The sequence below is a fragment of the Oxyura jamaicensis genome, chromosome 1, assembly GCF_011077185.1.
Source record: "Oxyura jamaicensis isolate SHBP4307 breed ruddy duck chromosome 1, BPBGC_Ojam_1.0, whole genome shotgun sequence".
Classification (NCBI taxonomy): domain Eukaryota; kingdom Metazoa; phylum Chordata; class Aves; order Anseriformes; family Anatidae; genus Oxyura; species Oxyura jamaicensis.
This window is the reverse complement of record NC_048893.1, coordinates 110,610,619-110,635,490: the sequence shown is the minus strand read 5'-3', so window position 1 is coordinate 110,635,490 and position 24,872 is coordinate 110,610,619. Positions and strand designations below refer to the sequence as shown.

General features: G+C 40.7%; 1 protein-coding gene across 1 annotated transcript; it reads left to right on the top strand.

Moving 5' to 3' along the window:
* The first annotated feature begins 1,981 nt into the window (after positions 1 to 1,981).
* Positions 1,982 to 24,418, top strand: VPS26C (VPS26 endosomal protein sorting factor C). Its single transcript, XM_035315757.1, has 8 exons — positions 1,982 to 2,092; positions 9,511 to 9,654; positions 11,654 to 11,803; positions 16,463 to 16,543; positions 18,998 to 19,072; positions 21,488 to 21,638; positions 22,019 to 22,171; positions 23,861 to 24,418. Exons 1-8 carry the CDS (start codon positions 2,036 to 2,038, stop codon positions 23,941 to 23,943), a joined length of 894 nt encoding a protein of 297 aa, XP_035171648.1. The 5' UTR covers positions 1,982 to 2,035; the 3' UTR covers positions 23,944 to 24,418.
* Positions 24,419 to 24,872: the final 454 nt, after the last annotated feature.

Sequence of the window (24,872 nt, the reverse complement as noted above, 5' to 3'; positions counted from 1 at the left end):
CTTTACTGAAAGGGTTGTTAGGCATTGGAATGGGCTGCCCAGGGAAGTGGTTGAGTCACCATCCCTGGAGGTCTTTAAAAGACGTTTAGATGTAGAGCTTAGGGATATGGTTTAGTGGAGGACTTGTTAGTGTTCAGTCAGAGGTTGGACTCGGTGATCTTGGAGGTCTCTTCCAACCTAGATGATTCTGTGATTCTCTAGACTAAACAGGCCCAGCTTGCTTAGTCTTTCCTCATAAGACAGGTGCTCCAATTCCTTAATCATCTTTGTGGCTCTATGCTAGATCCTCTCAAGAAGTTCTATGTCCCTCTTGTACTGGGGAGCCCTGGGGAGCCCAGAACTGCACACAATATTCCAGGTGTGGCCTCATCAGGGCTGAGTAGGGGGGAAGATCACCTCTCTGGACCTGCTGTCAACACTCATCTTGATGCAAGCCAGGATCCCATTGGCCTTCTTGGCCACAATGGCACACTGTTGGCTCATAGTTAACTTGTTGTCCACCACAACCCCCACATCCCTCTCTGCAAAACTGCTCTCCAGCAGGTCTGCCTCCAGCCTGTACTGGTGCTTGGGGTTGTTCCTCCCCAGGTGCTCACCCTGTGCTTGCCCTTGTTGAACCTCATGAGGTTCCTCTCCACCCAACCCTCCATCCTGTCTGGGTCACTCTGAATGGCCGCACAGGCCTCCGGTGTGTCAGCTATCTGACGTCTTCTTGGAAGACAACTCCATAGACAAATGCATCTCTGCCATGCAGTTGTGCACTTGATCCAAATTAGTTCGAGTAGAGCATGCTGAACAGTCCACTTCCAGGGTTTTTTGTTCAGGCTTTCAGGGGTTCTGCAGTTTTGCTTGATCATGCTCAAAAAACCTATTGCAACTCTCCTCCAGCCCTGCGACCACCAAACGGCAGTTTAAGAGTGAAGGAGAAAACTCCCACCATGTAAGATGAGGTAAAAGTGGAGTTGCCAGTCTCAGAAGCAGGTAAGGCTCACGTTTGCCACATCTCCATTAAGTGCTTGCCCTCACTTTTTAACACAGTAAGAATAATGACTTTAGGTAAGGCATTAAAATACATAACAAGATTCACGTTCTACAGATCTCCTTCGGGACTTGAGACACCACTGACTGACAAGTCCTGGTCCCACTGAAATCACAGGAAAACCCCACCTGTGGTCTGCATCTGTGGGAGATTTAACTGTTTCCCTCAGTGCTAACACATGACCCTGCACAATGGTTGTTCTCCCGCAACATTCACCAGGCCAGATACTTTTGTTTTTTGTTTTTTTTTGAAGTTTCAGGTGGATTTTCTCACTTTGTAAGGTATTGCCTTGAATTTATCAAACAAATTGCAGACAGCTTTGTGAGCGCAGGCAGGCATGTGTTATGAGGTGCAATTTGCAGAACCATGCGTGTAATTATAACAGCGACAAATTCAGTCCATATATATATATATATGTAAGTTAATTTTCATTCCTGCAAGGTGTGCTTATGACTGGTTTATTTTCTTCCGTGTAGCCAGGGGAATCACTTAATCAATTTAAACCGCTGCTGTCGATGCTCCGCCTCCCGTCGCATCCCTGCTACTCAACACACGGATGTTTGCGGCCCCCCGCCTTCACCAGCGGACGGGGACCGCCGCCCTGCCCGTCCGTCCGTCCATACCCGTGCCTGCCCGTCCCCGCCTCCGCTCGCCCGCGCCAGGCGCCCCCTGAGGGCCGCTCCGCCCCCCCCAGGCGCCCAACGGCCGCCGCAACGGCCGCGCACGCGCGAGGCCCGCCCCCTCCGCGCTTGCCCCGACCGTTAGCGCTCTGCGCATGCGCTCTGCTCGTGCTCCGCCGGCAAACCTTCCCCCCATCACCCTACGTCACGAGCTGCCCGCCCCGCCCCGTTACCCTGGCTACCGGGAAGCGGTCGGGGGGGAGGGGGGCTGAGCAGTGACGTCACGGGGGACCCGGATGGGCCGCGCCCCGCCCCGCAGGCGGAAGCAGGTGGCGGGAGCTGCTGGGGGGGGAGGGAGGGGGGAGCGGCGGCCGCCATGGGCACGGCGCTGGACATCAAGATCAAGCGGGCCAACAAGGTGTACCGCTGCGGGGTGAGTGCCGCCGCCCCCCACCGCCTCTTCCCGTTTATTCCCTTTTTTTTTTTTTTTTTCCTGATTTTTTATGTATTTTTTCCCGTTTTCGTATTTTTTTCCTGATTTTTTTTTTTGGTGTTTATTTTCTGATTTTTTTTTTCTGTTTTCTTAATTTATTTTCCCATTTCTTTGTTTTTCCGACTTTTTATTTTTTCCTCGTTTCCCGTTTTTTTTTTTCCCCCGCTGGCCCAGCTGTTGGTCGCGATGCAGCGGCTTCGCGGAGTTCCCCTCCTGCAGCCCCTTGAAGGAGCGCGGGGGCTCTTCCTTCCCTTTTTCCATCTCGTTCGCCTCGGGTAGTGAATAAATAACCGCTGGCTCATGTTTGCTCACCGTTTCCAGAAATAAAATACTGCTAATCAGGGGTTTCCAGCTCACTTCTTTTATTTGTGGCGGTCCAGCCGTTCGCTCTTACTGCACCCCCAATCCTTTCCCCCCGTGCCACAAGCTGGGCTGTCGCGGTGTGTAAGTATAAAGCACGGCTCGATGTATTGCGTGTTCTCAATGCTGGGAAACTGCTTTAATCAGACTGGAGTGGAAGGCTATGGAAAGTCAGTTCTGCCATCATCAAATGACGAGAGGAGGCATTCACAGCCAGCGAAGTTACCAGCATGTGAACAACACAGCCCTTCAGGCGTGGCGTCACGGTGGTAAATGCAGCCCTCGGAATCTCTCCGGCATCATCTTGCCCTTGCATGTCATTAGAACGATCTTAATCCTTTTGTTTCGGTACTGTAGTGGTGTGTTCGCCTTCAGTTGCTCTACTTGGCTTGCTTTGTATCATTCTGAACAGGATCTAATTTTTTAATACAAGAAAAGGATGTTTCTTCTGTCTTCAAGCTGAAATTAAGATTTTTATAGTTAGTTAATCTGTCACTTCCACGTGAAAAGGTTTATAATTTTACTTCATTAACTAGGTCTGAAGTTTGGATATCTGAGTGCTGTGAAACCACAGTGAAGAAAGAGAAGTACAGCATGAATTTTTGATGGAAGTTTCGAAGGCACAGAAAGGAGTTACAAATCTCCCTTTAACGGGGCACGGAGTATGTGCAGCTTTGTTTTTTGTAGAAATTTACTGATGGTTGTGCACTTCACTGCCATCAGCTATGCTAATAATACCTTTAGTCTATGTCAGCTTTCATCCCCAAATACACTTTCATCAGTGCTACTTGAAAATGAAGGGATTCCTGTAGTAAAGTTCATAGTTCATCCAAATATATATTCTAGCTATTCTTCTGGAAGCAACAGGGATACTGTGGCTTGACCTGTGGCTTGACCTGATCTTTGGTTGTCCAAACCCATTTAAAGTTTGCACCCAAGTGCAGTCACTTGGACACAAAAGAACGTGATATCTAAATTGTGCAGTGATTCAGCAGCCTTTTTGTTATGCCTATGACAAAATAACAGCACAAAACATTGCTAAAACATTGTTGAGAGCTTTCTAAGTCATAATTTGTGTAAGACTGGGATTAATTCAGCATAACTTCATGGTGCAACTCACTTCTACAGTCATTCACCTTCTGCTGCCTGTCTTGGCCAGCGAGCCAGGTTGGGGAAATGGCATTTGGTTGGAGTGAGTCTTTTTTTTTTTTTTTTTTTTTTTAAAAAAAAAAATATATTGGTTGGCTCAGATATTTCTTTTTGTTTTTCTTATGTTCTTCTTCTTCTCAAATAGAGTAGAACAGAGTATGTTTGATAATCAGTATCTGAATGGACTTGTGCTGGATGTGAAGGAAAAGGTGACAGTAGAGAGACATCTTAACTTTGAGATCTAGGGAGTCTATAGGATAGCTTTGCCTAAGTGTGACAAGGTTGGTCCGTGCAGGAAACTGTTCTGTGCAATTAAGCGGAGGGATAGTTAAGGTACCTTTAATGTGCCTTATGTTAATTCTTGTGTGATTTATAAAGGCAATTATAAATATAAAGGTGTGTAGCAGACTACTTATAATACAAGGAAGATTGTCTTGCACTCCTAAGTAGGTATGAAGCATTTGCTTAGGGAGTTGACATGTAGTAGCTAAAATATTCTAGTCTTTTTAATTTAATAAATTATAAAAGCACCCAGCAGTATTTATGCTGACGGTCATTTTGGCTTTAACAGCAATCTAAATGGCGTAGGCATGTGATAGCGTATAATTGCCTTCTCTATCATCTCCACAGGTTGGTTATGTGAAAGTAAGTGATATAATCTAGCCTGTAGGTTTTCCCTTCATTGTGCAAGAATCGGCCATGTGCTGCCTAACACAATCTGTTTCTTCTTTCAAGAAGCAACGGGTAGCCTACGGAATGGAGATCAGATGTAGTGGAGCAGGAAACTGGATGAACAAAACAAAGTTGGGTGGATGAAGCGCAGTATGAAGAATCTCAGCCTGCACTTTTAGGTGATAACAGACCAAAGATCTGGTAATGACAGTGTCTGCTGATTCTTCTGTTCAAGTTCTGGCTTTGTATCTTGTGAGGTGAAATACTCAGGGATTCAGAAAATATTCAGGAATATTCAGGTGAAAGATTCGGGGATTTTTACTGATTGGCATCTCTGGATCTGTTGTCTGTATGTCAGCCAGCAAGTGCCAAATCTGTTGAGAGTATTTTCTGTACTGCTTTATTGCCACCAAGAGGTGAAGGTGAGGGAAAATAGATGTGAGAGGGACACATGTTTAACAAGTAATTGTTCGGCGGATCTCATTGAGGCCCTGAAGGTGTGGGAGTTTTTAATATAAACTTCTAGGGAGGTACTACTAAAGTTTACCAACTTACCTTTAATGTTATTGCAGAACTCTTTTGATTCTTGTTAGGGGAAGATATTGTTCAAGGTAGGTATCAGAAGGCTGGTGAGTGGAGAAGAAAGGGTGTGTCAAAAATGGATAGCTGGCCAGGGAAATTAAGTCTGAACAACTCCTTATTTTTTGCTTTTTGTAAGGTCAGAGTGACAGGTATTTTTCACTGTAGGTTCCTCATAAAGCCAAGACCTTTTAAATTTCTCCTTGGTGCTGAAATAATCGTGTAACATAATCTTCAAATTACTGTTCTCTGTTGTGTTGAGTTGGGTCAGATGACTTCTCATCATGGTACAGTGACCTTGGTTATACTAAATCCACTTGAACTCAAGCACTTTTCATTGTTCCCAAACAATCTCCCATGCCAAGTCCCTTCACTTCCTAAAACTTCCTTCAGTGCAAGGTGGTCGAGAAGGCAATAACTCTGTTATTTTTAATTCCTTTTTGCTTCTATGTTTAGCTGTTCTTCTTTAATTGGGAGAAACAAAACCATAACATTTATAAAATAGTCACGCATCGTACAAGTCTGTGATTGTGTTGCTGGTTTTAGAGAGAAAGCTGGTTAAAATATCTTGCTGTGGTAAATGGTAAGCCATCGCTATATTAGCTATTTATAATCACCAGAAATTGGAGGAACTAAGCAAACAACCTTTATTTTCTCCAGAGTTCAATTTCAGAAAACCTGGTTTAAAGAAGTGACCTTAAATTGTGGGGAGGGGGGGGAAGTTTGCCATTCCCTGGAGCAAAAAGAATAATAGGATTGTTAGGGGATGGGGGATTTAAGAACAAGAAGACAATAAAATGGGTCCTAATAGCACAGTTCTATTATACCAAAATAAGGCTTACTACAGCAAAATTGTGTTTAAGTTCACAGGAATTTGTGTTCAGAAGACTTTACTTTTTTTTTTCTTTCTTTCTTTTTTTAATTGAATAAGAGAATTGTGAGGCTCTGAGGCTCATTCAATAAACTCTGGAATGCTCGAAGAATGAGAGGGGACAGGCACAACTAATGATGCGTTTCGGTTGGCAAACCGAACAGGATGGCTGGAATAACCGCGGCAATTAGTCCAAGACTGATAATTAAAAGAACTGTGGGCTGAAAAGGCTGAAAAATGCAGCGTGCTAAGAAGGGTGCCATAGCTAATGTCAGCCAAAACTTAATGACAAGCGAGTCCAAAACATACTGTCAGAATTTGCCCATACTGAAGTCTTTTACTCTTTCTAAAAAAACAAACTGACTTGTAAAGCTGATCATTGAGGTTTTAAAAGCATCCAGTGTCTCACTTACTGGGCATAGCAGGCTTTTTCTGCTGAATGCAGTCGGTTTCTCTGTAAGGATCCAGAAGAATATGTAGTTAAGATCTGCAGATGGGTCAGCTGGGTAATAGACGTGACAGAAAGTGATCAGGAATACTTAGTAAATGGGACTTAGATGAACTTAATTTCGGTTCTAAAATTGTCAAAGGTGTGCCTCTGGACCTAAAAGTAAAGGCCCGTGAGGGGGAGAGAGGAATCTGACAGGGAGCTGAAGCGCCGTGCTGGTAGTCGGCTGATGGGGGACTTCAGCTCTGCCAGGCCAATGACAAGCTCAACTCGTGTATGTACAGTTAATACCAAAAGGAACTTGAGAAATGCTAAGTGTTCCTATAAGGCATTCAATACAATGTGTTCTGTTGCTGTCAGCACTTGAAAAAGTATGATGAAGGATTTCAAGTGGCCTTACAAGCCTGCCTTGTGCTTTGGTTCGGTTTGGTTTTGTTGTTTTATTCAAAATTACCTCACATTCGAAAACAAATTAGGCTGATATTTCATATCAGTGATTCTGAAAAGTGATCAGTTCTAATCTGGAAGTACGTCATGTCTAGATAAAAGGTTTTTTGTAGCTCGTTAATTTGTAGCAGGCCTGACAGTGTAAGCAGGCAGGTTGGAATCAGTATGTATTTTAACACGAGAAGCAGTTTTTGCCAAACAACTTAAGGATGGTATAGTGTGTACTTTGATCCTTTGAATCCTTACGTCAAGCTTAAAGATGCTGAGTAACAGCCTGGCTCAGTCAGAAGTCTAAGCAAGGCTTAGGACTGTGTAGCTGATACTCAGTGGCCTACGTTACGCACTGCTTCATCGTACTGATCGGAGAGCCTTCCGAATTGTCCCAGCCAAACGCAGTGACTCTCCTTAAGAACTGCAGGAAAAAAGGATGATGCTGTTGGATTAGATGAAGCAAGTGTTCATTCTGGTTGTGACTTTGAAAGTCTCGGCTTTTCTGGCCGAGACTTTCACATGCATAGCTGAAAGGTGAGGAATTGGTAACAGAAAGCTGAATGCTTGTTTGGGACCATGAACCTGGGATGATCTTTTCTCAGGAACGTGTCGGTCACACCGTAGCGTATGTACCTCACTATTCTGCTCCACGTAATTCTTCGTCCTTTCTCTGGGTAGACACCCTCTTTAGGCAAATAATTCTTTGTAGAACATCATTTGTGTAATTCCATCTCGCAAAGTTTTGTCAGCACGCGGTGAAGGAGTCCTTAGTGAATGCGCGGGTAGAAAGTGAGCAAAAGCAACTGTCGGACGGTAAGCTACTGCATTGTAATGAGTGGGGAGCAGTGCCAGTGGTGACTTCCCCTGGGCCTTTAGTCTTGTGGTATTCAAGGTAAGGGAATCCCTTTTGATGTGGACTGAAAACAGCCTCATGGTGTCGTGTAACTTTTTCAAATGTTATATGTTTGGTTTTGCAAAAATAAAGCTTTCTCTTAAATTGTCTGCTGACTGTCAGTTTGTGAGCATCTTGGTAAGTTTATGTTCTTTGGTTTGTACTTTGTGGAAGGACAGATATAATGACAGCTTTGTATTTAGAGAGGACTGTGTTTACACACACACACACAAAAGTAACTCTTGAGAAAAAACAGCAGATTTTCCCACCCCTAATCAAATGGAAATATAGCCTGATTGCATATAAGCAACTTAGGTTAAAAAATAAAAATAAAAATAAAAATAATAATAATAAAAAAAAAACGTGGTGTTCCCCTCTCTCTCAAACAAGTGATTTATTTATTTATTTTCTTAAAGTTGCAAGTTAGAAAATAGTTTTGAGCAGTTTTCCTTTTCTATATTTACTAGGATGGTAGGAGAACGTATATTTATTGGATGTTAGAAGAAAAAATCATATTTAACTTCATGCCATTCTTTTATTTTCTGCCCTAAATACACACAAGCTTCTTGTGTGAAGCTCTCTAGGTGATAGCTCTGGGACAGGTTGTTGCTGTGTGATAGGAGTCTGTCTTCATTTAGTGAAGCAGTTCATATGTTCAGGATTGTCCTTGCTCCTTCCAGTGCAGCAGTACTCATTTTTCAAAGCAATAACCTAATTGCTTGTACTAATTAAAGCCTGTTCGCAAAGCAGTCTGGTATTTAGGTCAGCTTTTCTTCACTGTCCTTTTGTGCCTCCTGCTCCTGGCGTTTCCCAGTTGCTGCAGGTCCTCTTCTCAGGCTTGCAGTGCGTCAGCCTTCGCTGCGATGCCTGATGTCCAGTTCTGCCTTAAACGACCTGACCCCTTCTCTGTATTGTCGTGCCCTACCATAAAGACAAAAGGCTGCAATGTTCAAATACTGTCTGTCTTATGGGCACAACTAGGCTGGTTGTCACTGGTGGAGTGCAGAGTGGGCAGTCTGAACTGCTGTTTGGATCGCGTGGTCCCAAGTTTGGTATCTGGTTTACAAGGCTGGTGAAGGTGCAGATAGCACTACTACTGAGCAGAAGAGACGGTTGGCCCTTAGAAACTTCAAGTTCACAGTTCACTTGCTGCTATTTCCAGACACGTATGACCGTTTGACATGGAATAGTGGATGGAGTGGATCCTCTATTGGAGGGGAAGGATAAAATATGGGGTATGTGATATGAACTGCGCGTTGCTGTCCTGCAGTTAATCTTTTTTTCAGTATTAGAACTTCTAAACCAATGCTTGAAATTGATGCTGTGTTCTTGTGCAACTGCTTTCTTGATGGGATAAGTGACACATCTCTTGACTCATACACCTTGTGCCTTGGATTCAGACACGCTTTGAAATTGTTTGCCGAGTAGAAATTGGCTTGTGTAGGCAAACAACTGTGTGGTTTCTTTGTTTCTTTGTGAGTCTGTTCTGTATCGCTGTTGGGGTTAACCTTATCCTTAGACATCCCTTTTACAGCTCTGCCTTCTCTTCCATTCCCCTTGGCTGACCATCCTGCTTTTCATATAAGAATTCCTCGTAGAATTTGCAAATGGAACCTAACTTTTACCAACTGAACCTAGGGGAATTTAGGAGGTTATTTTTCATTTGCCTGGACAGGAAGCTGTCAAAGATTAGGAAAGCAATTAAAGCTCTGGCTAGTACTTCTGCAAGGAAGAAGAGCATATTTTTAAAGAAAACAAACTGGAAGTACAACAGTCTGTTCCTCACGCTGCTTTCGTTATCAGTATTTGTCTCTTCTAACAAGGTTAGGCTGTACTCTGGGAACAGTTTTCTTGAGTTGTTTGAAAATTGGTTAGCGTGCTGTTTGAGTAACAGCAATAGAAGAAATTGCTTTAAACAAATGTGCTCATGTTGTCTTTTCTCCCATTAGGAAATTCTTTCTGGAGTTGTGGTCATAACAAGTAAGGACACAGTCCAGCACCAAGGTATCTCGTTAACAATGGAAGGATCAGTAAATCTGCAGCTTAGTGCCAAAAGTGTGGGTGTCTTTGAAGCTTTCTATAACTCTGTCAAGGTAAGACCTATGCTGATTAATATTTTTAGCATGGAGCCTTTCTCTGTTTTCTTAATTTTTTCCTTAATGGCTTTCAGATGGTCATAGCACTTCACGGTACGCCAATGACAGAAAGCAGAGAAATGCTTAGCATTACCTAGCAATATACGGTGACGTTTTGGGGGAGAAACTTGCACAGACAGAAGAATTTTCTTGAGGGCTGAAATATAATAATACTAAGGTTACTGGAGGATGCATTGGAGGAACATCATACAGTGACAGGATTTAATCAAAGTTGTGTGCCAGATCAGTCATTATACCAAGAGTTTCTGCAGAAGCTGCTGAGGTTGCGTGCTGCTGGCCATGGTACAGGACCTGCAGAGGTTCCTCTGTGCAGGATGATCCTGTGTACAACCTGTTTGACTGCAGAGCTCCTGGAAGACCTGGCTTCTGTACTGCCCTCCAGGTTTGGAAGTGTGAGTTTTGGAATCCAGTAGGTCAGGTTGTCTTGGGCTCCATGCAAGCATGACTATATTGATTGAAGGCAAGGCTGGCTATGTCCAGTGGCAGTGCAGCTATATTTACAAAATAGTTTGCTTAAATTAGCATAGCCTAAGCGTAGGGTCTTTTAAGCCTTCGTTTGTATCACAGTTTGTAGTGTGAATAATCTGACCATGAATGATTGGAAAACAGTAGAAGTAATAGATTATTGTTTGTTTATTTCAGCTTAGTAGAGGGAAAATACAATTAAAAGTTCAGAGAGAAAACAAGTGTAACCTTCAAGTAGAGCTACAATGAACATACCTCTTTATAGTTGTGTTGTACCCTTTTCCTAGTCTGAACTCCGCATTTAATGACTAGCTTCCTTCTAAGAAAGAAATACAAACTTTATTTTGAGCTAGACAAATAAAGTTCCCGTTATGATGACCCCTAAGATGGGCTCAGTTCATTTAACCCCCTCACTTCATTCAGCATTGCTTCTTTTGCTTTCTTTTTGCTCATTCTGGTTGATTTAATTTACTAGAGTAGTAGAACAGGAGAGGGCACGTTTATTTCTGATAAATCAGGTTAATTGCTTTGAATTGAATTATGTTATTGATAGGCCAGATGAATGTCTAGTTTGGCACAAGAGAAAGTAATGCCACATGGCAGGGCAAGTTAGGCTGCTTCTTTCAGCATGAGTGAACAGTTAGCTTGGTGCAGTCGTTCCTCCTTCTCATGTTAAAAGCACAGGTTGGAATAAGCCTAGTTAGGGAAAGTATAGCTTTTGTCTCATTAAATGCCAGAACAGTAATTATGATTTCAGCTCTTGGAGGTTTTAAACTCAACAAATGCGTATAAGTAATGGAAAAGTAGTATGATGGATTGCATCTCCTATCAATGAGAGGTTCAAGCTACTTTAACTGCTTGCAAGAAATAAAAATCTTGAATAGTAATACTGTAGTATCGCAGTCCAGGACTGTACTGGATATTCAGTCTGTTTCCTTCTCGTGTACTAGTCTTGCTGCTTTTGCTCTGTTTGTATTTATGTATGCATATTTCATGAGGATTAGGAGGATTCCTCAGTCAAATGCCAAATCACAGCTAGCCATCGTTCCAGTGAGAGATCAGCCCTCAATATAAATCTTTGGTGGGAAAGGTGGGCAGCAGGGTAGGGGGATTGCATAGCTGCTCAACTGGCACATATACTTGCTGATTCCTGATGCTACTATTGAGGGACATAATTTAGAAAATGAAACTTTGCTTTCCAGGGCACTTGCGACTCTGCTGTTTAACTCTCTGAATATGTTTAGCTGTTAATTTGATACAACCATAAAATAGATCATAAACTGTTTTCCTCTGCAAAGCATTCATAATATTTCTATTCCTTGTAAGACTGGAGAGCTGCATATCAGGAAGAAATACCTCTATTTGGGGAAATTCAGGAAGTCGGTTAGAGTTCAGTAGTGTTGTTGGTTCATTTTGAAATGATGGAACTGTCATTGTGCTTCAAACTAAATCTTAATATTTATTTTTGCAGCCTATTCAAATTATTAACAGCACTATTGAAATGGTAAAACCAGGGAAACTTCCCAGTGGCAAGACAGAAATTCCTTTTGAATTTCCATTGCATGTGAAGGGCAACAAAGTTCTGTATGAGACGTATCATGGTGTCTTTGTTAATATTCAGGTAAGGCGGTCATACCTGTAAAGAAAATCTGAGCTTTTGTTACCTGCAGTATCTCTTGTTTCATGGAAGCTGAGACTGAAGTTTTCTGGTAGTTTTATTTTCATAGTGCTAGTCTTTATATATGTTTGCTTCTATCAATTTGAAGAATGAGCAAAAGGTTAGAGATTCTTTGAAGTAAGTACTGCTTTTAAGCTTCTTCTTATTGCTGCAGTGTTCTTGTGATGTGTGCTAGACATTTTTTAGATGTAACTTAACATTAAAAAACATCAAGCATGTTAAACTTCAAGTATTTGTAGGTAGTTTCTTGCTGCCTGTTTCAGATAGAGTTTCTAAGATTCAGAACTTCCCGCAGGTGCTAATACTTGTTTGCCACTTTTAACAAAACATCTTGAGATCTTGAAATTCTGTCAGTATAATGTCTGCTATAAATTGCTGCAAAGACTGTCCCCTTTTCAGCAAGTTTAAGCCTTGTACTGGAGATAGGCAGTGGTAATGAAACTGATCGGATGTAATATGGGATGTACAAGAGAGAATTAAGAGCATACTGGGGTTTTGGGTTGAGAAAGTATAAAATATATTTGCTATGCTTGTTAAATCTCATAATGTTCTTTTACAGATAAAATATAAAAATACATTCAGGGTGATATTTGCATCTAGTTCGGATCTTTTTTTAAAATTATTTTGGTGAAAGAAGCTGCATCTCCTATTACATAAACAATCTGCAGTGCATACCCCAAAATAAATGTGTGTACCATTTATCTAGTATCAGTGAGGCTTTGTTAGTATAGGAGACCAACAAATTACTGCTAATAATACTTAGCATACTTCATTTTTACTATCTGACTTACCAGATACATCTTAAGACACAGGCATAAATCCAACAGCAACAAAGCTACTTAAAGTTCAGAGTGTGTTTTCCTGCATTCATTTTTAAGAAGCATCCTCTAACTGGAAGAAATCTTTCCATCACTTATAGTTTCAGGCCTTCCATATGGAGTAATCCTTTAAAGAAATATGACATTAACAGAACAGTAACGAGATGTCTTGCCTGAAGTACCTTAAGTCAGAACTATTGTAACATAACCAATTAACCTCCTTGATGTTGTAGACACACTAGATCTGTTCCCTTCATGGAAAAGCTGCACTGCTGTCTGGTGTTTTTTTTATTATTATTCAAAAAAGCCCACGTGTCCGAGTAATTTCATAAGGAAGTCTCAAATCAGTGTTGAGAGTTTGTAGCATCTTAAAAAAACATGAGTTGTTTGCTTTCCTGTAGAGATGGGTAGTAACATTTCCTGCCCAAAACTGTTACATACAACATGGTCTTAACAGAATCTTGTGGAAAAACAATTCTGAAATTTGACCTTGTTTGGTTAAAGATTGTCACACCATAAATGGGTTGTTATTTTGAGGGAAAGTCTACTTTTCAGCCATCTTTGAATGTAAATGTTGTATTAATCATTACTTCTTACTGGGGAGTGTTTTGTGTTTTTCCTCAAGAAAAATTTGAAAGAGATCCATGAAATGACAGTTTTCAGACCAGTGCTGACAAAGAATCAGTGGGTTGTAAAACACTTTTTCCCTGTAGCACGCTGATGGTATTAGGTTTGATGACATAGTATAACACTGCTAGTTATTACATTCCATTTTTTTCAACTGCACTAAGTCTGGAATTTTAAAAAGAAACAAACAAAAATCTGTTAGCCTATCAGAAATAACTAAAAGCAAGAGCATAAACAGGAGGATTAGACCTGTAAAATTAGGCATTCCTTTCTTGTTAAAACTCCTAAGACCTGACCTTATTTTCATGGGATACAAAGAAGTAGCAGTGATAGAAAGTTCACAGACAAAATACTTGTAACTAATGCTCCAGTCTGCAGTCTCCCTAGATCTTCCTTTCCATGAGGATTTTAAAATAAGTTTTAGTGAGACTATGCCTTCAGATTTACTTGCTTAACATGCATCTTTAGTTACTAATTTTAGTATTTTGCTTCAAGATCTTATTATTATGCTTGAAGACGTTACTGAGATTTTATATTGCAAGCATACTTTCTCAATATTGTTATCACAGGTTTGTACGGTTGGCCTCTAATCCAGTCATACTAGCTGCATCTAGATAGTACCATAATTTTGTAGTAATGGGAAGGATTTACAAACCAAAAAAGAGTTCTGTGCCTATCTGAGGACTGTATATTTTGACTGAATTATCATTATCACCATAATAAAACTCCTGATTGTCTAGTCTGAATATGTCTTGCCTGTTGTGATGTTTTCAGTGGGGCTTTTGTTGTTGTTATTTCCATTGTTACGGAGCAAATCATGTTCCTGTTTTCCATCCTGTGTTTTATTCCTTTTTAGCATAGTCAAGCAGATAATATTCTTTTAGCCTTGGCAAGGAAAGCCTTGTCTGAAGACATGGCATGCAACTTTCAAAGTTCTGATTTCCTATCCTATATCTAGTTTTGCCTTAGGTTACTTGTAACCTCTGAATTAATATGTCTGAAATTCTTTAGTATCCATCAGAATTTTCCATTTGTGCAGTGCAGAGTTATGGGCAATTCACAAGCAAGTTGAACGTACTTATGTTAGTGAACATCTATAAACTACTAATAAAAAAGTTTGTTTTTTCCATTCATATACAAAGCCTTAGACCTCTTATTCTTGTGTTCTCACACATCGTGCACCAAGATCTTTTATAGAAGGTCAGGCCTTCAAAGCCTTTTGTTCACCCTGTATTTCCATTGTTTACTTTATTCCTCCCATCATTTGTATCCAGAAGGATATTGCTTAAACCTCAAATTACATCAAGAGAGTAATGTAAGTTGGAAGAGGCCCATAAGACCAAGTCCAACCAGCACTGAAGACTACCAAGTTCACCACTAAACCATGTCCATAAGCACCATGTGTACATGGCTCTTAAATACCTCGACGGATGGCGACTCTGTCACTTCCCTGGGCAGCCCTTTCCAATGCCTCATCACCCTTACAGTGAAGAAATTCTTCCTGACATCTGTAAGCCACCCTCAGCACAACCTGAGGCTGTTTCATCACATGCTATGTGACTGCCTTAATTTTACATACTACTGGCAGCACACAGGATGGAAAGAAGTCCCTTGGCTTTTGTCTACATTCAGATGTTTTTTCTAATACTTCCCATATCTTTTATCAGTCTTGGATTTCTTGGATAACGTCTGATGTTTCTTGTTGGTACATCAAAATGGTGCAAAACTGGTTGAGTTGCTTTCCATAGTCCTGGTAACTTGCTTATGAACAATATCAGGTGTTTTAAGACATACTTCAATCATGAATATTCGATTGGGTTTCTTTTTGTGTATGTGGTGGTTTGTTTTTTTTTGTCTTTCCATCTCTCATCTACATATCTTCTCTTTGCAAGCTGAGGATAGACTGTAATTAAAAGGTTGACCATTAGATTTCAGCCAGCCTGAGTCTTTTTTTCCCTCTCTGTCCCTGAAGAGGAATATATGGTCTTTCCCAAGGTTATTTAAGGTGCACTGGTACCTCATAAAACAGATGCATAGATAAATTTGGGGAATGTTAAGTCTTACAAATTAGGCTTTAACTGCTTTAAAATGTTTTGCTAATTTCAAATAAATCAAATGGAAGTGTTCATTTGCTTCTCACTACTTTATATTTGTTCTCCGTCCAAATCAAGAAATGGAAAAAAAGGACTATAAATAGTACACTGCCTATTTATGTTTTCATTTGAGGAACTAAACGTGCTGTTTAAGAAAAACTAGAAGTTACAAAGCTGAGACCTTCAGTCTGAGCATACCCATTTTTGCCTATTTGTCATCTCTAAAGAAGGAATTAAAAATGACCAAAACCATAAAATAAAACCAACCAACCAAAAACCACACACAATAAAACCCTAAAATACTCCACCCCAACAAATTTCTTATCTCGCAAGGACATGGATAGACTGTGGTGTAGGTGTTGAAGTGTATGAATACAATGAAGGCTGTAACTATTTTCCAACCGCTGGTTTATGGTTTCCTTTGTAGGGAAGAAAGGAGGGGACGTAGGCAGCAAGTTACTGAACAGCAAAATTAACCTTCCACATTGCTGCTTTCAAGTTGAACTGTACGGTTAAAGACAGTTCCCTATTACCTGTGCTTATAACTGCTACCGTTGCTAAATTTATTGTAAGACTGAATTTTAAATTAGAAGGGCCGTGAATATGTCTTGCTGATAATCACTTACCCAACTTGTGGTGAGACGCAGTGGAGTAATCAGTCTTAACTGAGCGTAGTTTGGGTGCTCAAGCCATACAAGAGTGTTACCCTGTCAGTGAACTAGACCCTTGATCTCATAAGCTCGTATGTAAGGAAGAAGATAGGGAAAACATTTGAAAATAATGGTGGGATTATAAACACAAACAAAAGTTATTTTTCATTTGGGAGCATCTACAATCATTGTATGCTTCTTGTGTCCTTCCCCTTACCCCCCCCCCCCCCCAGGTCACTGGTGTACACATTGCCAGCTACTCTCTTGTAAATGATGCCTTCAATATTAATAACAGCAACATTTTGCACGTATTTAAGAACAACAACAAAAAAGTATAAAAGTTACTAGATGGAGGAAATCTCACATCCTTAAGTAAAGCTCTCTTCTTTTTCTTTGCCACCCCATTCTCGGCAGTATACCCTACGGTGTGATATGCGGCGTTCTCTGCTGGCAAAGGACCTAACCAAGACTTGTGAGTTCATTGTCCACTCGCTGGTACGTGGGGTTTGTATAATAACTTTACAGAGTGAGTGAGTTTTTCATGTGGCGGTGTTCTGTTTTTGGTGGGTTCTTTTTTCATTTTAAGTGAAGTTTGGAGGTAAGGTTAGAAAGCCAAGTAAAACAATGGGTAATATGTGATATGTTTGAGTAGAAGACATTTGTAACAAAACAGAAGGAAGTAGAAGACCTAGGGTGTTAGTTGTTCCTGATTAGAGCAACACACCTCTGCTTTCATTTAAAGAAAATGGTACAAATAAGATTTGCACTCAGTTTATCCTCCTATTCATTCTTTTCAGTTCTGAAATAATGGTGTGGTTAGATAAATACTAGAGTATTCTTCTAAACGCTGTTTCAGGTTATCTGAACGCTTCTTAGCCAAAGGTTCCGGGCACCTGCAATGCCTGTCCTAGAAATGGGAATTTGCTGGGGGAGCGTCAATACTTAATTTCTGTTATTCAGATGATGAATTGTGATTTAGAGCCCTGAGTCAAGGTAGTGAGGTTAGGACTGCATCAAATTGGTAATAAGAAACTTGTCAGCTTAATCACCTGTATTATGTAAGCCTGTGATTGGCGATATGCTGAGATATGCAGGTTAACAAATACCCACATGCTGCAGTCAGGGACATGGAGACAGTCTTTCTCCTGTGCAGGCATCATTGTAGGAGGATATTTGTCTCGTAAGAAATGCTTTACTGCTTGTCAGTTGGAAGTTCCTACTGTTCTGTCTTTTTTAAAATCTTTCCAGTTTATATTGCCACACATGTTCAGAGCACCTGATACCAGTAACAGACTGTGCAGACCTAATTAAATACCTCTTTTTTTTTCTGCCCAGAATTTGCTAGAACATACTGTTTGTATTGTTCCTTAGAATGCTTTAACAGGACACTTAAAGTGTTAGGCTCTGTCGTCTGTCTTATGAGTAATGGTGGAAACATGTTGTTTTAGTTCCGTACTACTCTTGTCGCAGATTTAGCTAGGTGCTATAAAGAGGTCTCCTGTTGGTAAGATTTCATTCATTTCTAAAATATACTACTTTTTATTAGTCCATTATTATACTGTAAGTAAGCCACAGTTGTCAAAATAGTGAATAAATTATATTATGCGGTTTCCTGATTTTATTTCTTGTTCCCACTACAGCACTTCGTAGATCACAAGTCAGTAAATCATGACGAATCTTGCAGTCAGGGTGAATTAATGAGGTTTTACTGAACATACAATTCTCACTGCCCGTGCTCAATGCACCATTTCCCCTAACCTTATTATTTGCCAGAATTTGTCATTTGTGGGAAAACTGTCGATCCTTTTGCTAGTATCTTCCATCCTGCAGCCGGGCAGCAGAAGCTATTTCAGTTTCTTGAGTAGTGAGGGTAAATCCTAAGACTTCAAGCTAAGCTCATTGGTGTTGCAGTGCTCTACCAGCTCCCAGTCTGATGCTGCACTGATCACTTACTCTAAATGTGCAAGTAAAAGACAGTGGATCTCTCTGAGATAAGGATGGAGACAGGTCTGTGAATGGCAAGTGAAATCTGCCTTCCTGATAAAAAGTACAGACCCATCTCAGCTGAGCCACTTAGATAAGACTAACTTCTTGGTTTTGTGATAACTACCTATTGTGATAGAAACTGAAGAACCGTAGTAATGCGCCCCCAGAATTACTCCTCTAGTGTGGAAAGCTAACCCGGACCATTATTTTATTTTACAGTTAAGGAAGCTGTAACGCTAAGTCATTAAGTCAATGCTAGACTAGATTCCATCACCTGAGGATCTCCTAGTAATATGAGGATGGCTTACCAGAGCTGAGCTGTTATTGGAAGGACAACAGAAGGAGTTCAGAGCGCTCTGAGACTGCAAGAGGGAGAGAGAGTTCATAAAACGTATTTGGAGTAATAGAGCAAGTTCACTTAAAATTCACTCCTCTCCCCTGCCCAAATTGGCTAAGTATTGATAATGGCAGGAAACATTAGACATGTCATAAAAAATGTAATTATTTGTAAATACAGAAATGTGAAATTTAATTTTTTTTATAGCATCTCTTACGTTTCAGAAGATTGGTAGCATGTTTTTCTTTTCCAGCTGGTTTAGAGTAGTCAGACGCTCGCTTTTGTTTTGTTTTATTTCAGTGCAGGCAGAGCTTATGCCAAAAACTCACAAATGGGAAGTGTGCTGTGATTTATTGCAAAGGCGAACACGAAGCAGCCCAAATTTGAGAGTTCTGTTTCTGCAGCTCAGCTTAGTAATGCGTTGTGATTCGTTTAGACAAATCTTATTATTAGTTAATAAGGTAGGAAATCTCAGTCTTCTGTTCTACAGATACACACTCGCAGTATGAAGACAATCCTGAAAATTAACACAGTGGATGGATGTTTGACTTCATTGTATTTTTTTAGTGTTTAGAGTGTGATTGTGCGTTGTAAATCAGTGTGCAGTTTAACTGTTTTAATTACAGTCACAGAAAGGGAAACTGACGCCAAGCCCTGTAGACTTCACAATTACTCCTGAAACTCTGCAGAATGTTAAAGAGGTAAGTTTTTGGTTTTGTTTGGTTTTGTTTTTAATGTAAATGCTTGCGTGATTCTGAATGAGAACAAGAGAAGAATGAATAAATACTTTGTGCATCATCAACTCTTTTTCTTTCCTATAAAGTGATTTTGCCTGTTCTCTCCTGATAGTGGTGATTAAAGTAAGGTGGAATTCAGAAATGGTTCATTTTTTTTCCCATCTTTCTGAGTGAAAGATGGCAGTGAAGCAAGAGAAAAAAGTCTGTAGTAAGATCCTTTAAAAAAGGTGTATTTTTATATCGTCTTTTTTTTTTTTTTTATAGCACTATGTGGCTTTGGGAAGCCAGCATGAACAGTGGTAGCTGCCTTAGTCAGGTAGCTTTCTGAATATGGTTTTCCATTTGTTCACTGAAACCTGTGTTCTGTCTTTCCAGATATTTTTGTTGTGCTCTTTTTGTTAACAAGAGTACTTTCCTGCTATAGCTCTCCCTTCAGCATCCCCAGTTTGTCTTCCATTGATCTTAATTCAGACTTTTGAATTTCGACCTATTTTTCCAGTTGTTTCTCAAAGCAGACCTCTCGATCAGCTCTTGTGTCATGCCATCGTTGACGTTATTCTGCATACTCACAGAATGGCTGCAGTTGGAAGGGACTTCTGGAGATGGGTTATTTCAGCCCCTGTGCTGAGAGCAGTCATCTAGAGCAGGTTGCTTGGGGTGATGTCAGTCATCTTTTCAGTATCTCAGAGGATGGAGATGTGCAACCACTCTGGGTAACCTGTTACAGGGTTTGGCCACCCTCAGTTAACTTTTCTTTCAGTGTTTAAATGTAACTTCTTGTATTTCAATTTGTGCCTGTAGCCTCTTGGTTTTTTTTAGTGGCTGCCACTGAGAGGTAGATGTAAAGCTAGCTTAGGATAAAATACGAAGGGTGGGTACTGAGAAAAGTAGTAAAGCTTTAGGGAAAATACACATTTATTTATTTATGTTAAATCTTGTAGATTAGGATTGTAGAAAATGGCCTTGAGTTCTTGTTTTGCGAATTCCTTTTATCTCTGTCTCTGAGCATCCTGACTACTCAGGAATGATCAGGGGATGGTTATATGACCTCCCCGTTAGGCAGGGAAGTAAGTCTACTTTTACTAATACTAGTGATGAGAAGAACCTGCTAGGGATTGTACAATAAGATGGCATTTTACTAATACATTGTACTTTATAGAGGTTTTGTCAGGGATGTAATTTCTATTTCCGTTGGGAGATAATACGCAGATGAGGTCAAGTTTACTAAACACATGAAGCAGCCTGGACTAAGAAGCAAAAGATTGGGAGAAAAAAGGTTTTTGACAAGAGAGTTGCTTTGGAAGAAGGGAAAATCAGTTACATGGGCAAGGACACCACAAACAAGTGTAAACAGATGGTTGGAAGGTAGGGGTGAACATCAAAGATGTCAGTAACAACAAATGAAGGAGGGAGAGGATAACACTTGCAAAAGAAGAGGAAGGTTAGAGCAGCATGATGAAAGGGATTGAAGAAAACTGGATGGTGAGGTACGAGCTGAAGATGTGGGTAGAGTACATGACTGTTTCAGTATGCTTCCTGCCAGAACCCGAAGTGTAATAGGAGCTTCTGGCATGTGAGGAGTTTCTGGGCTGGCAGAGAATGTCTGTGATGCCTGCTGGCAAAAACAGGGGGCAAAAGGGGGCAGAAACCCACTTCGTTCCGGTATGCAAACTGGTTTCTAGACTGTCATCCTCAATCAGCTGTTACAACTCATTTCATAAAAAGTAGGAAATGTGCTTGCTGTTGAGTGAATGTTGAAAGTTCAGCGTGATCCTGTATTGAAGTGAAGCTCCTTACTGACTGTCCAGTCTCTTAGTTGGTGTCTTGATACACAGCAGTATGACACATCTTGTGTTAAATGAACATTTTAAATGCCTGTCTTCTCTCTCAATAGTGGCACTGAGAGAGAAATTTAAAAGGTGGGGAAAATTACTGAAACCAGAGACTGTATTTTATAATCTGTAATGAAACGGGCCGAGAATGCAGTTCTTGAGAGCACAGTGAAGTGACACGACTGAACCATCTTGGTAATGCCGGCCAGTTTGCCTCCTTTACGTATTTCCTGATTTCTGGGTAAAGCCAAGTTTCGTCAGCTCATCCCAGGAAAAATGCTCCTGTGGATGGAATGAGTAGGGGTGCATGCCAGGGGGAGGGCAGTAGGACATACCATAAGGCATATCCATAAGGGTGCATATTTAAAGAGTTAAATTAACCAAGTGCTTGAGGCATTTCTGATTTTTTTATTTTTTTAGTTCTTAATTTTGCAGCTTCTTGGGCTTCCCTACATATTTTGATAACTACCTTACAGACAGAAAGACAAGGAGTTGTTTTCCTGGTCTGCTCTTACAGTTTTGTTTTGTTTCCCCCCCATCTTCTCAGAGAGCTTCACTTCCAAAATTTCTCATCAGAGGCCAGCTCAGCTCTACAAACTGTGTCATTACACAGCCGCTAACAGGGGAGCTGGTTGTGGAGAATGCAGAAGCTGCAGTGAAAAGTATTGAGCTGCAGTTAGTACGTGTGGAAACCTGTGGTAAGTTTCTCTGTAAACAGCATGTGTACAGACTGCAGCAATTACCACCTGCACTTTCACCCTAAATATGCAAGACTGTCAGAAGCCATACAATTGAGAAGATTGAAAACACTGGCAAAAAACTGTTTTGCACTTCAGGTGGCACAGCCCAAACGTTAAGTTAAATTAAATCTCTGTGACCCTTAATTTGCAGTGCTAATGTGGAAACTCACAGGTTAAAGGGTAAAAGGTCACATCCCATTCCATTATCTGTGGTGTTTGTCCGTGGACATCCCCCCGTCACCTTCCTCGGTAAATCTTCACGTTCGAATTTTGGACACCGCTTTGCCTTCTTGCCCTCCCTTCCCTTCCTCTCCCTCTAAATTCCCTGCTTTCACCAGGGTGTGCGGAAGGCTACGCCAGAGATGCCACAGAGATACAGAACATTCAGATCGCTGATGGGGATGTCTGCAGGGGCCTTCCCATTCCTATATACATGGTGTTCCCCAGGTTGTTCACCTGCCCCACGCTGGAAACAACAAACTTCAAAGTTGGTAAGTGGATAGGATTTTGTGCTGCATTTACATCTTCCATTAGAAATGCTTTTAGTTTCACTTCAGCTTCTGGCAGGTAAAACTTGCACAGTGGATGAAACGCTGTGGAAGCAAACCAAGGACATCTCTTTTGCCGTAGAGGCCCCATGACCGGGATTGTAGTGTGCTGCATTTCATATAGGTTGAGAAAATGGAGACCAAATGCTTCCAATTAAAATCAGTTTTGAAACTATTATGCTAGTTCTGACTAACAGAATTACATGGTATAGGGACAGAAGAAACACAGGAGCAGCAAGTATTTTTTTTCTGCCAAAAAGTCAGGTGTTATTCAGCATTTGAGTAATACCCCAAAAATAAATTAACAAGCTGCTCACTTCCTTCTTTTTATCACCAGTGAGAATCCCTCTTTCCACGGCCTTTCTCTTTTTTTGATTCCCATTCTCCTATTGCACAGACTCAAATAGAAGCAGTGAGGCAGACTTTGCTTTCTTGATCTACGTGGGCCACTTCTTCCTGCTTACTCTGTCATAAATCCAACATTTTCATTAACAAACGCATAACATTTAGGATTCTTCTCATTTGTTCAAACAAGTACTTCAGAAGTTCTGCTTGCCAGCCTGTTCTGCCTCCCTTCATCTTACTGGAGTATGTTGGTTCTCCTTTTTGTATTGCATTGCATCAGGCTGAAGCTGCTGCTATAGTAGTAGCTGTCCCTACAGTGTAAGTCCCTACTTTTAGGATCCTTCCCAACTGAAGCTCCTCTTCATTTTCTGCTGTGCATCCTGCACAAATGTGCACAGGTGAACTTGCAGCTTTGACTACCTGCTTATCTGTTCCCCCAAGAGCATTTTTGCACCTGATACGTACAGTGACTATTCCCAAAATAATACTGTAGTCTACTTTTGCTATCTTTAGCAATTAAATAGTAATGTACAGTGACAAATGGCTACTGTTAACGTAGTACCTATTTCTTGAGCATCTTCATATCTATATTAAAACTTTTCATAAATGAAAGAGTTATTTTCGGTTTAGTTCTCTCTCTGATTTCCATCACTCATTAACAGTCTTTGAATTGTCTCCACTTATAATTCTTTATAGATCTGATACCGATTTCGTGTCTGAACAATACAATATAATATTTAAAGAGTAGAGATTTTTTTGAGATTTTTTTTCATAGGTTGCAGGTATGTTGTCTTTCGGTGTTCAATTTCATTTTCTGTAATGCCTGAGAATCTTCTGTTACATGCTGACAGCGTGGACAGGAGTCTGTTCCCTAACTCTTCCACTTAACATGCTTTTAAACAATAAATATTGTTCTGGGAAAGGTGTCTCACACCAAAGTCCATTTTAGCAGATGTCTGAACTTTGACATACAGTCTCCTGGTCAACACATGTAGTTTCTCAGGGACATGGAACTGAATCGAGAGGAATTCCAAAGATGAGAACAAGCCAGCGTTCTTGGGGAATGACCCAAGGTCTCTGGTGCTGGTGTCTAGGTATGTCTGGAGCAGCTTGTTCAGCCCTGCCTTCCCCTATTACTTGGCCCCAGAAAAATTTAGAGTATTGAAATAGCTCAGGAGAGTCTGGTGAAGTGATCATCTGAGAGCAGGAACTGTCTGCTCTGACCCTACTGATGGTGCAGGTTACGGGATTACTAAATGGAACTCTATTTTTTTCCCCTTCCCTCAGAATTTGAAGTCAACATTGTTGTCCTTCTGCATGATGATCATCTTATCACAGAGAACTTCCCCCTGAAGCTCTGCAGGATGTAAATAGCCAGAGGAAGAATCACTTAAAGGATTTATTGAAAAAGGATGAATTTTTTTCAGAGACCAAGTGAAACTTTATCTTTCTTTTTTAACTGAGAAAACAGCACTTCCTTCTCCCTGAAGATAGTTCTTGGGCTTTCAGGCTATAGATCTTTCCAAAGACTGTGCTCATCTTACAATAGACTGTGTGGATGTACCTATCTAAAGAGCCTCATCAAGTATCTTTCTGACTTCAACAGCCACCCAGTTTTGTCAGCCCAATTGAAAGAATGGTTTTTGGATATTTCTACAGCTTGTAGAAATCTGTAATAAATTTCACTGCTTATTTCATAACGCAACTCTTGTTCTAGAGTCTTTTAACAACTTCTTAAACTTATTCCTGTTCCACACAATGTATAGAGATGGTGGGGGAGGGTAGGGTAGTGTGATATAACACCGAATAATGTCTTTGAAAGTATAATAAATGGTGCTACAACAATGCACCGTAGTGGCATGGGATGAATATTGCAAGATGACTGAAATAAGAGAGACTAAATAATACCACATGTATTTTGGTCAGACTGGGAATGAGTTTGTACAGCAGGAACGCTTACAGTAGAAGCTAGTGCTTTGCAGTTGACTCCTACCTCCACTGCAGTGGATTAGAAAAACGGGGCCTTATTTAACCTTTGCTATGTATGTAAAATACAGCACCAAGAAAGATCAGTCAGAGGTTTTAGCTTAAGAACAAGCTTATTCTTGGCATTTTACCATCTTTCCTTGTATTAGACTTAAAGATGTTTCAGCTTTGAGGTGAAAAAGGAATGGCTTAGATGACGAACAGCATCACTGTGTTGTTGCAGACCCATCCATTCAGAGGGCAGATTCCCCAATAAGGGAGAAACAACATAAAAGTCTATGTTGTGGACCTTGTGCCTTCAGGATATGATTCC

Bases quoted from the DNA above. Each gene is read 5' to 3' on its own strand.
- VPS26C (XM_035315757.1), top strand. From the start codon at position 2,036: ATGGGCACGGCGCTGGACATCAAGATCAAGCGGGCCAACAAGGTGTAC. The intron at 9,655-11,653 runs GTAAGACCTATG...TTATTTTTGCAG, and splicing joins CTTTCTATAACTCTGTCAAG to CCTATTCAAATTATTAACAG. The intron at 21,639-22,018 runs GTAAGTTTCTCT...TGCTTTCACCAG, and splicing joins AGTACGTGTGGAAACCTGTG to GGTGTGCGGAAGGCTACGCC.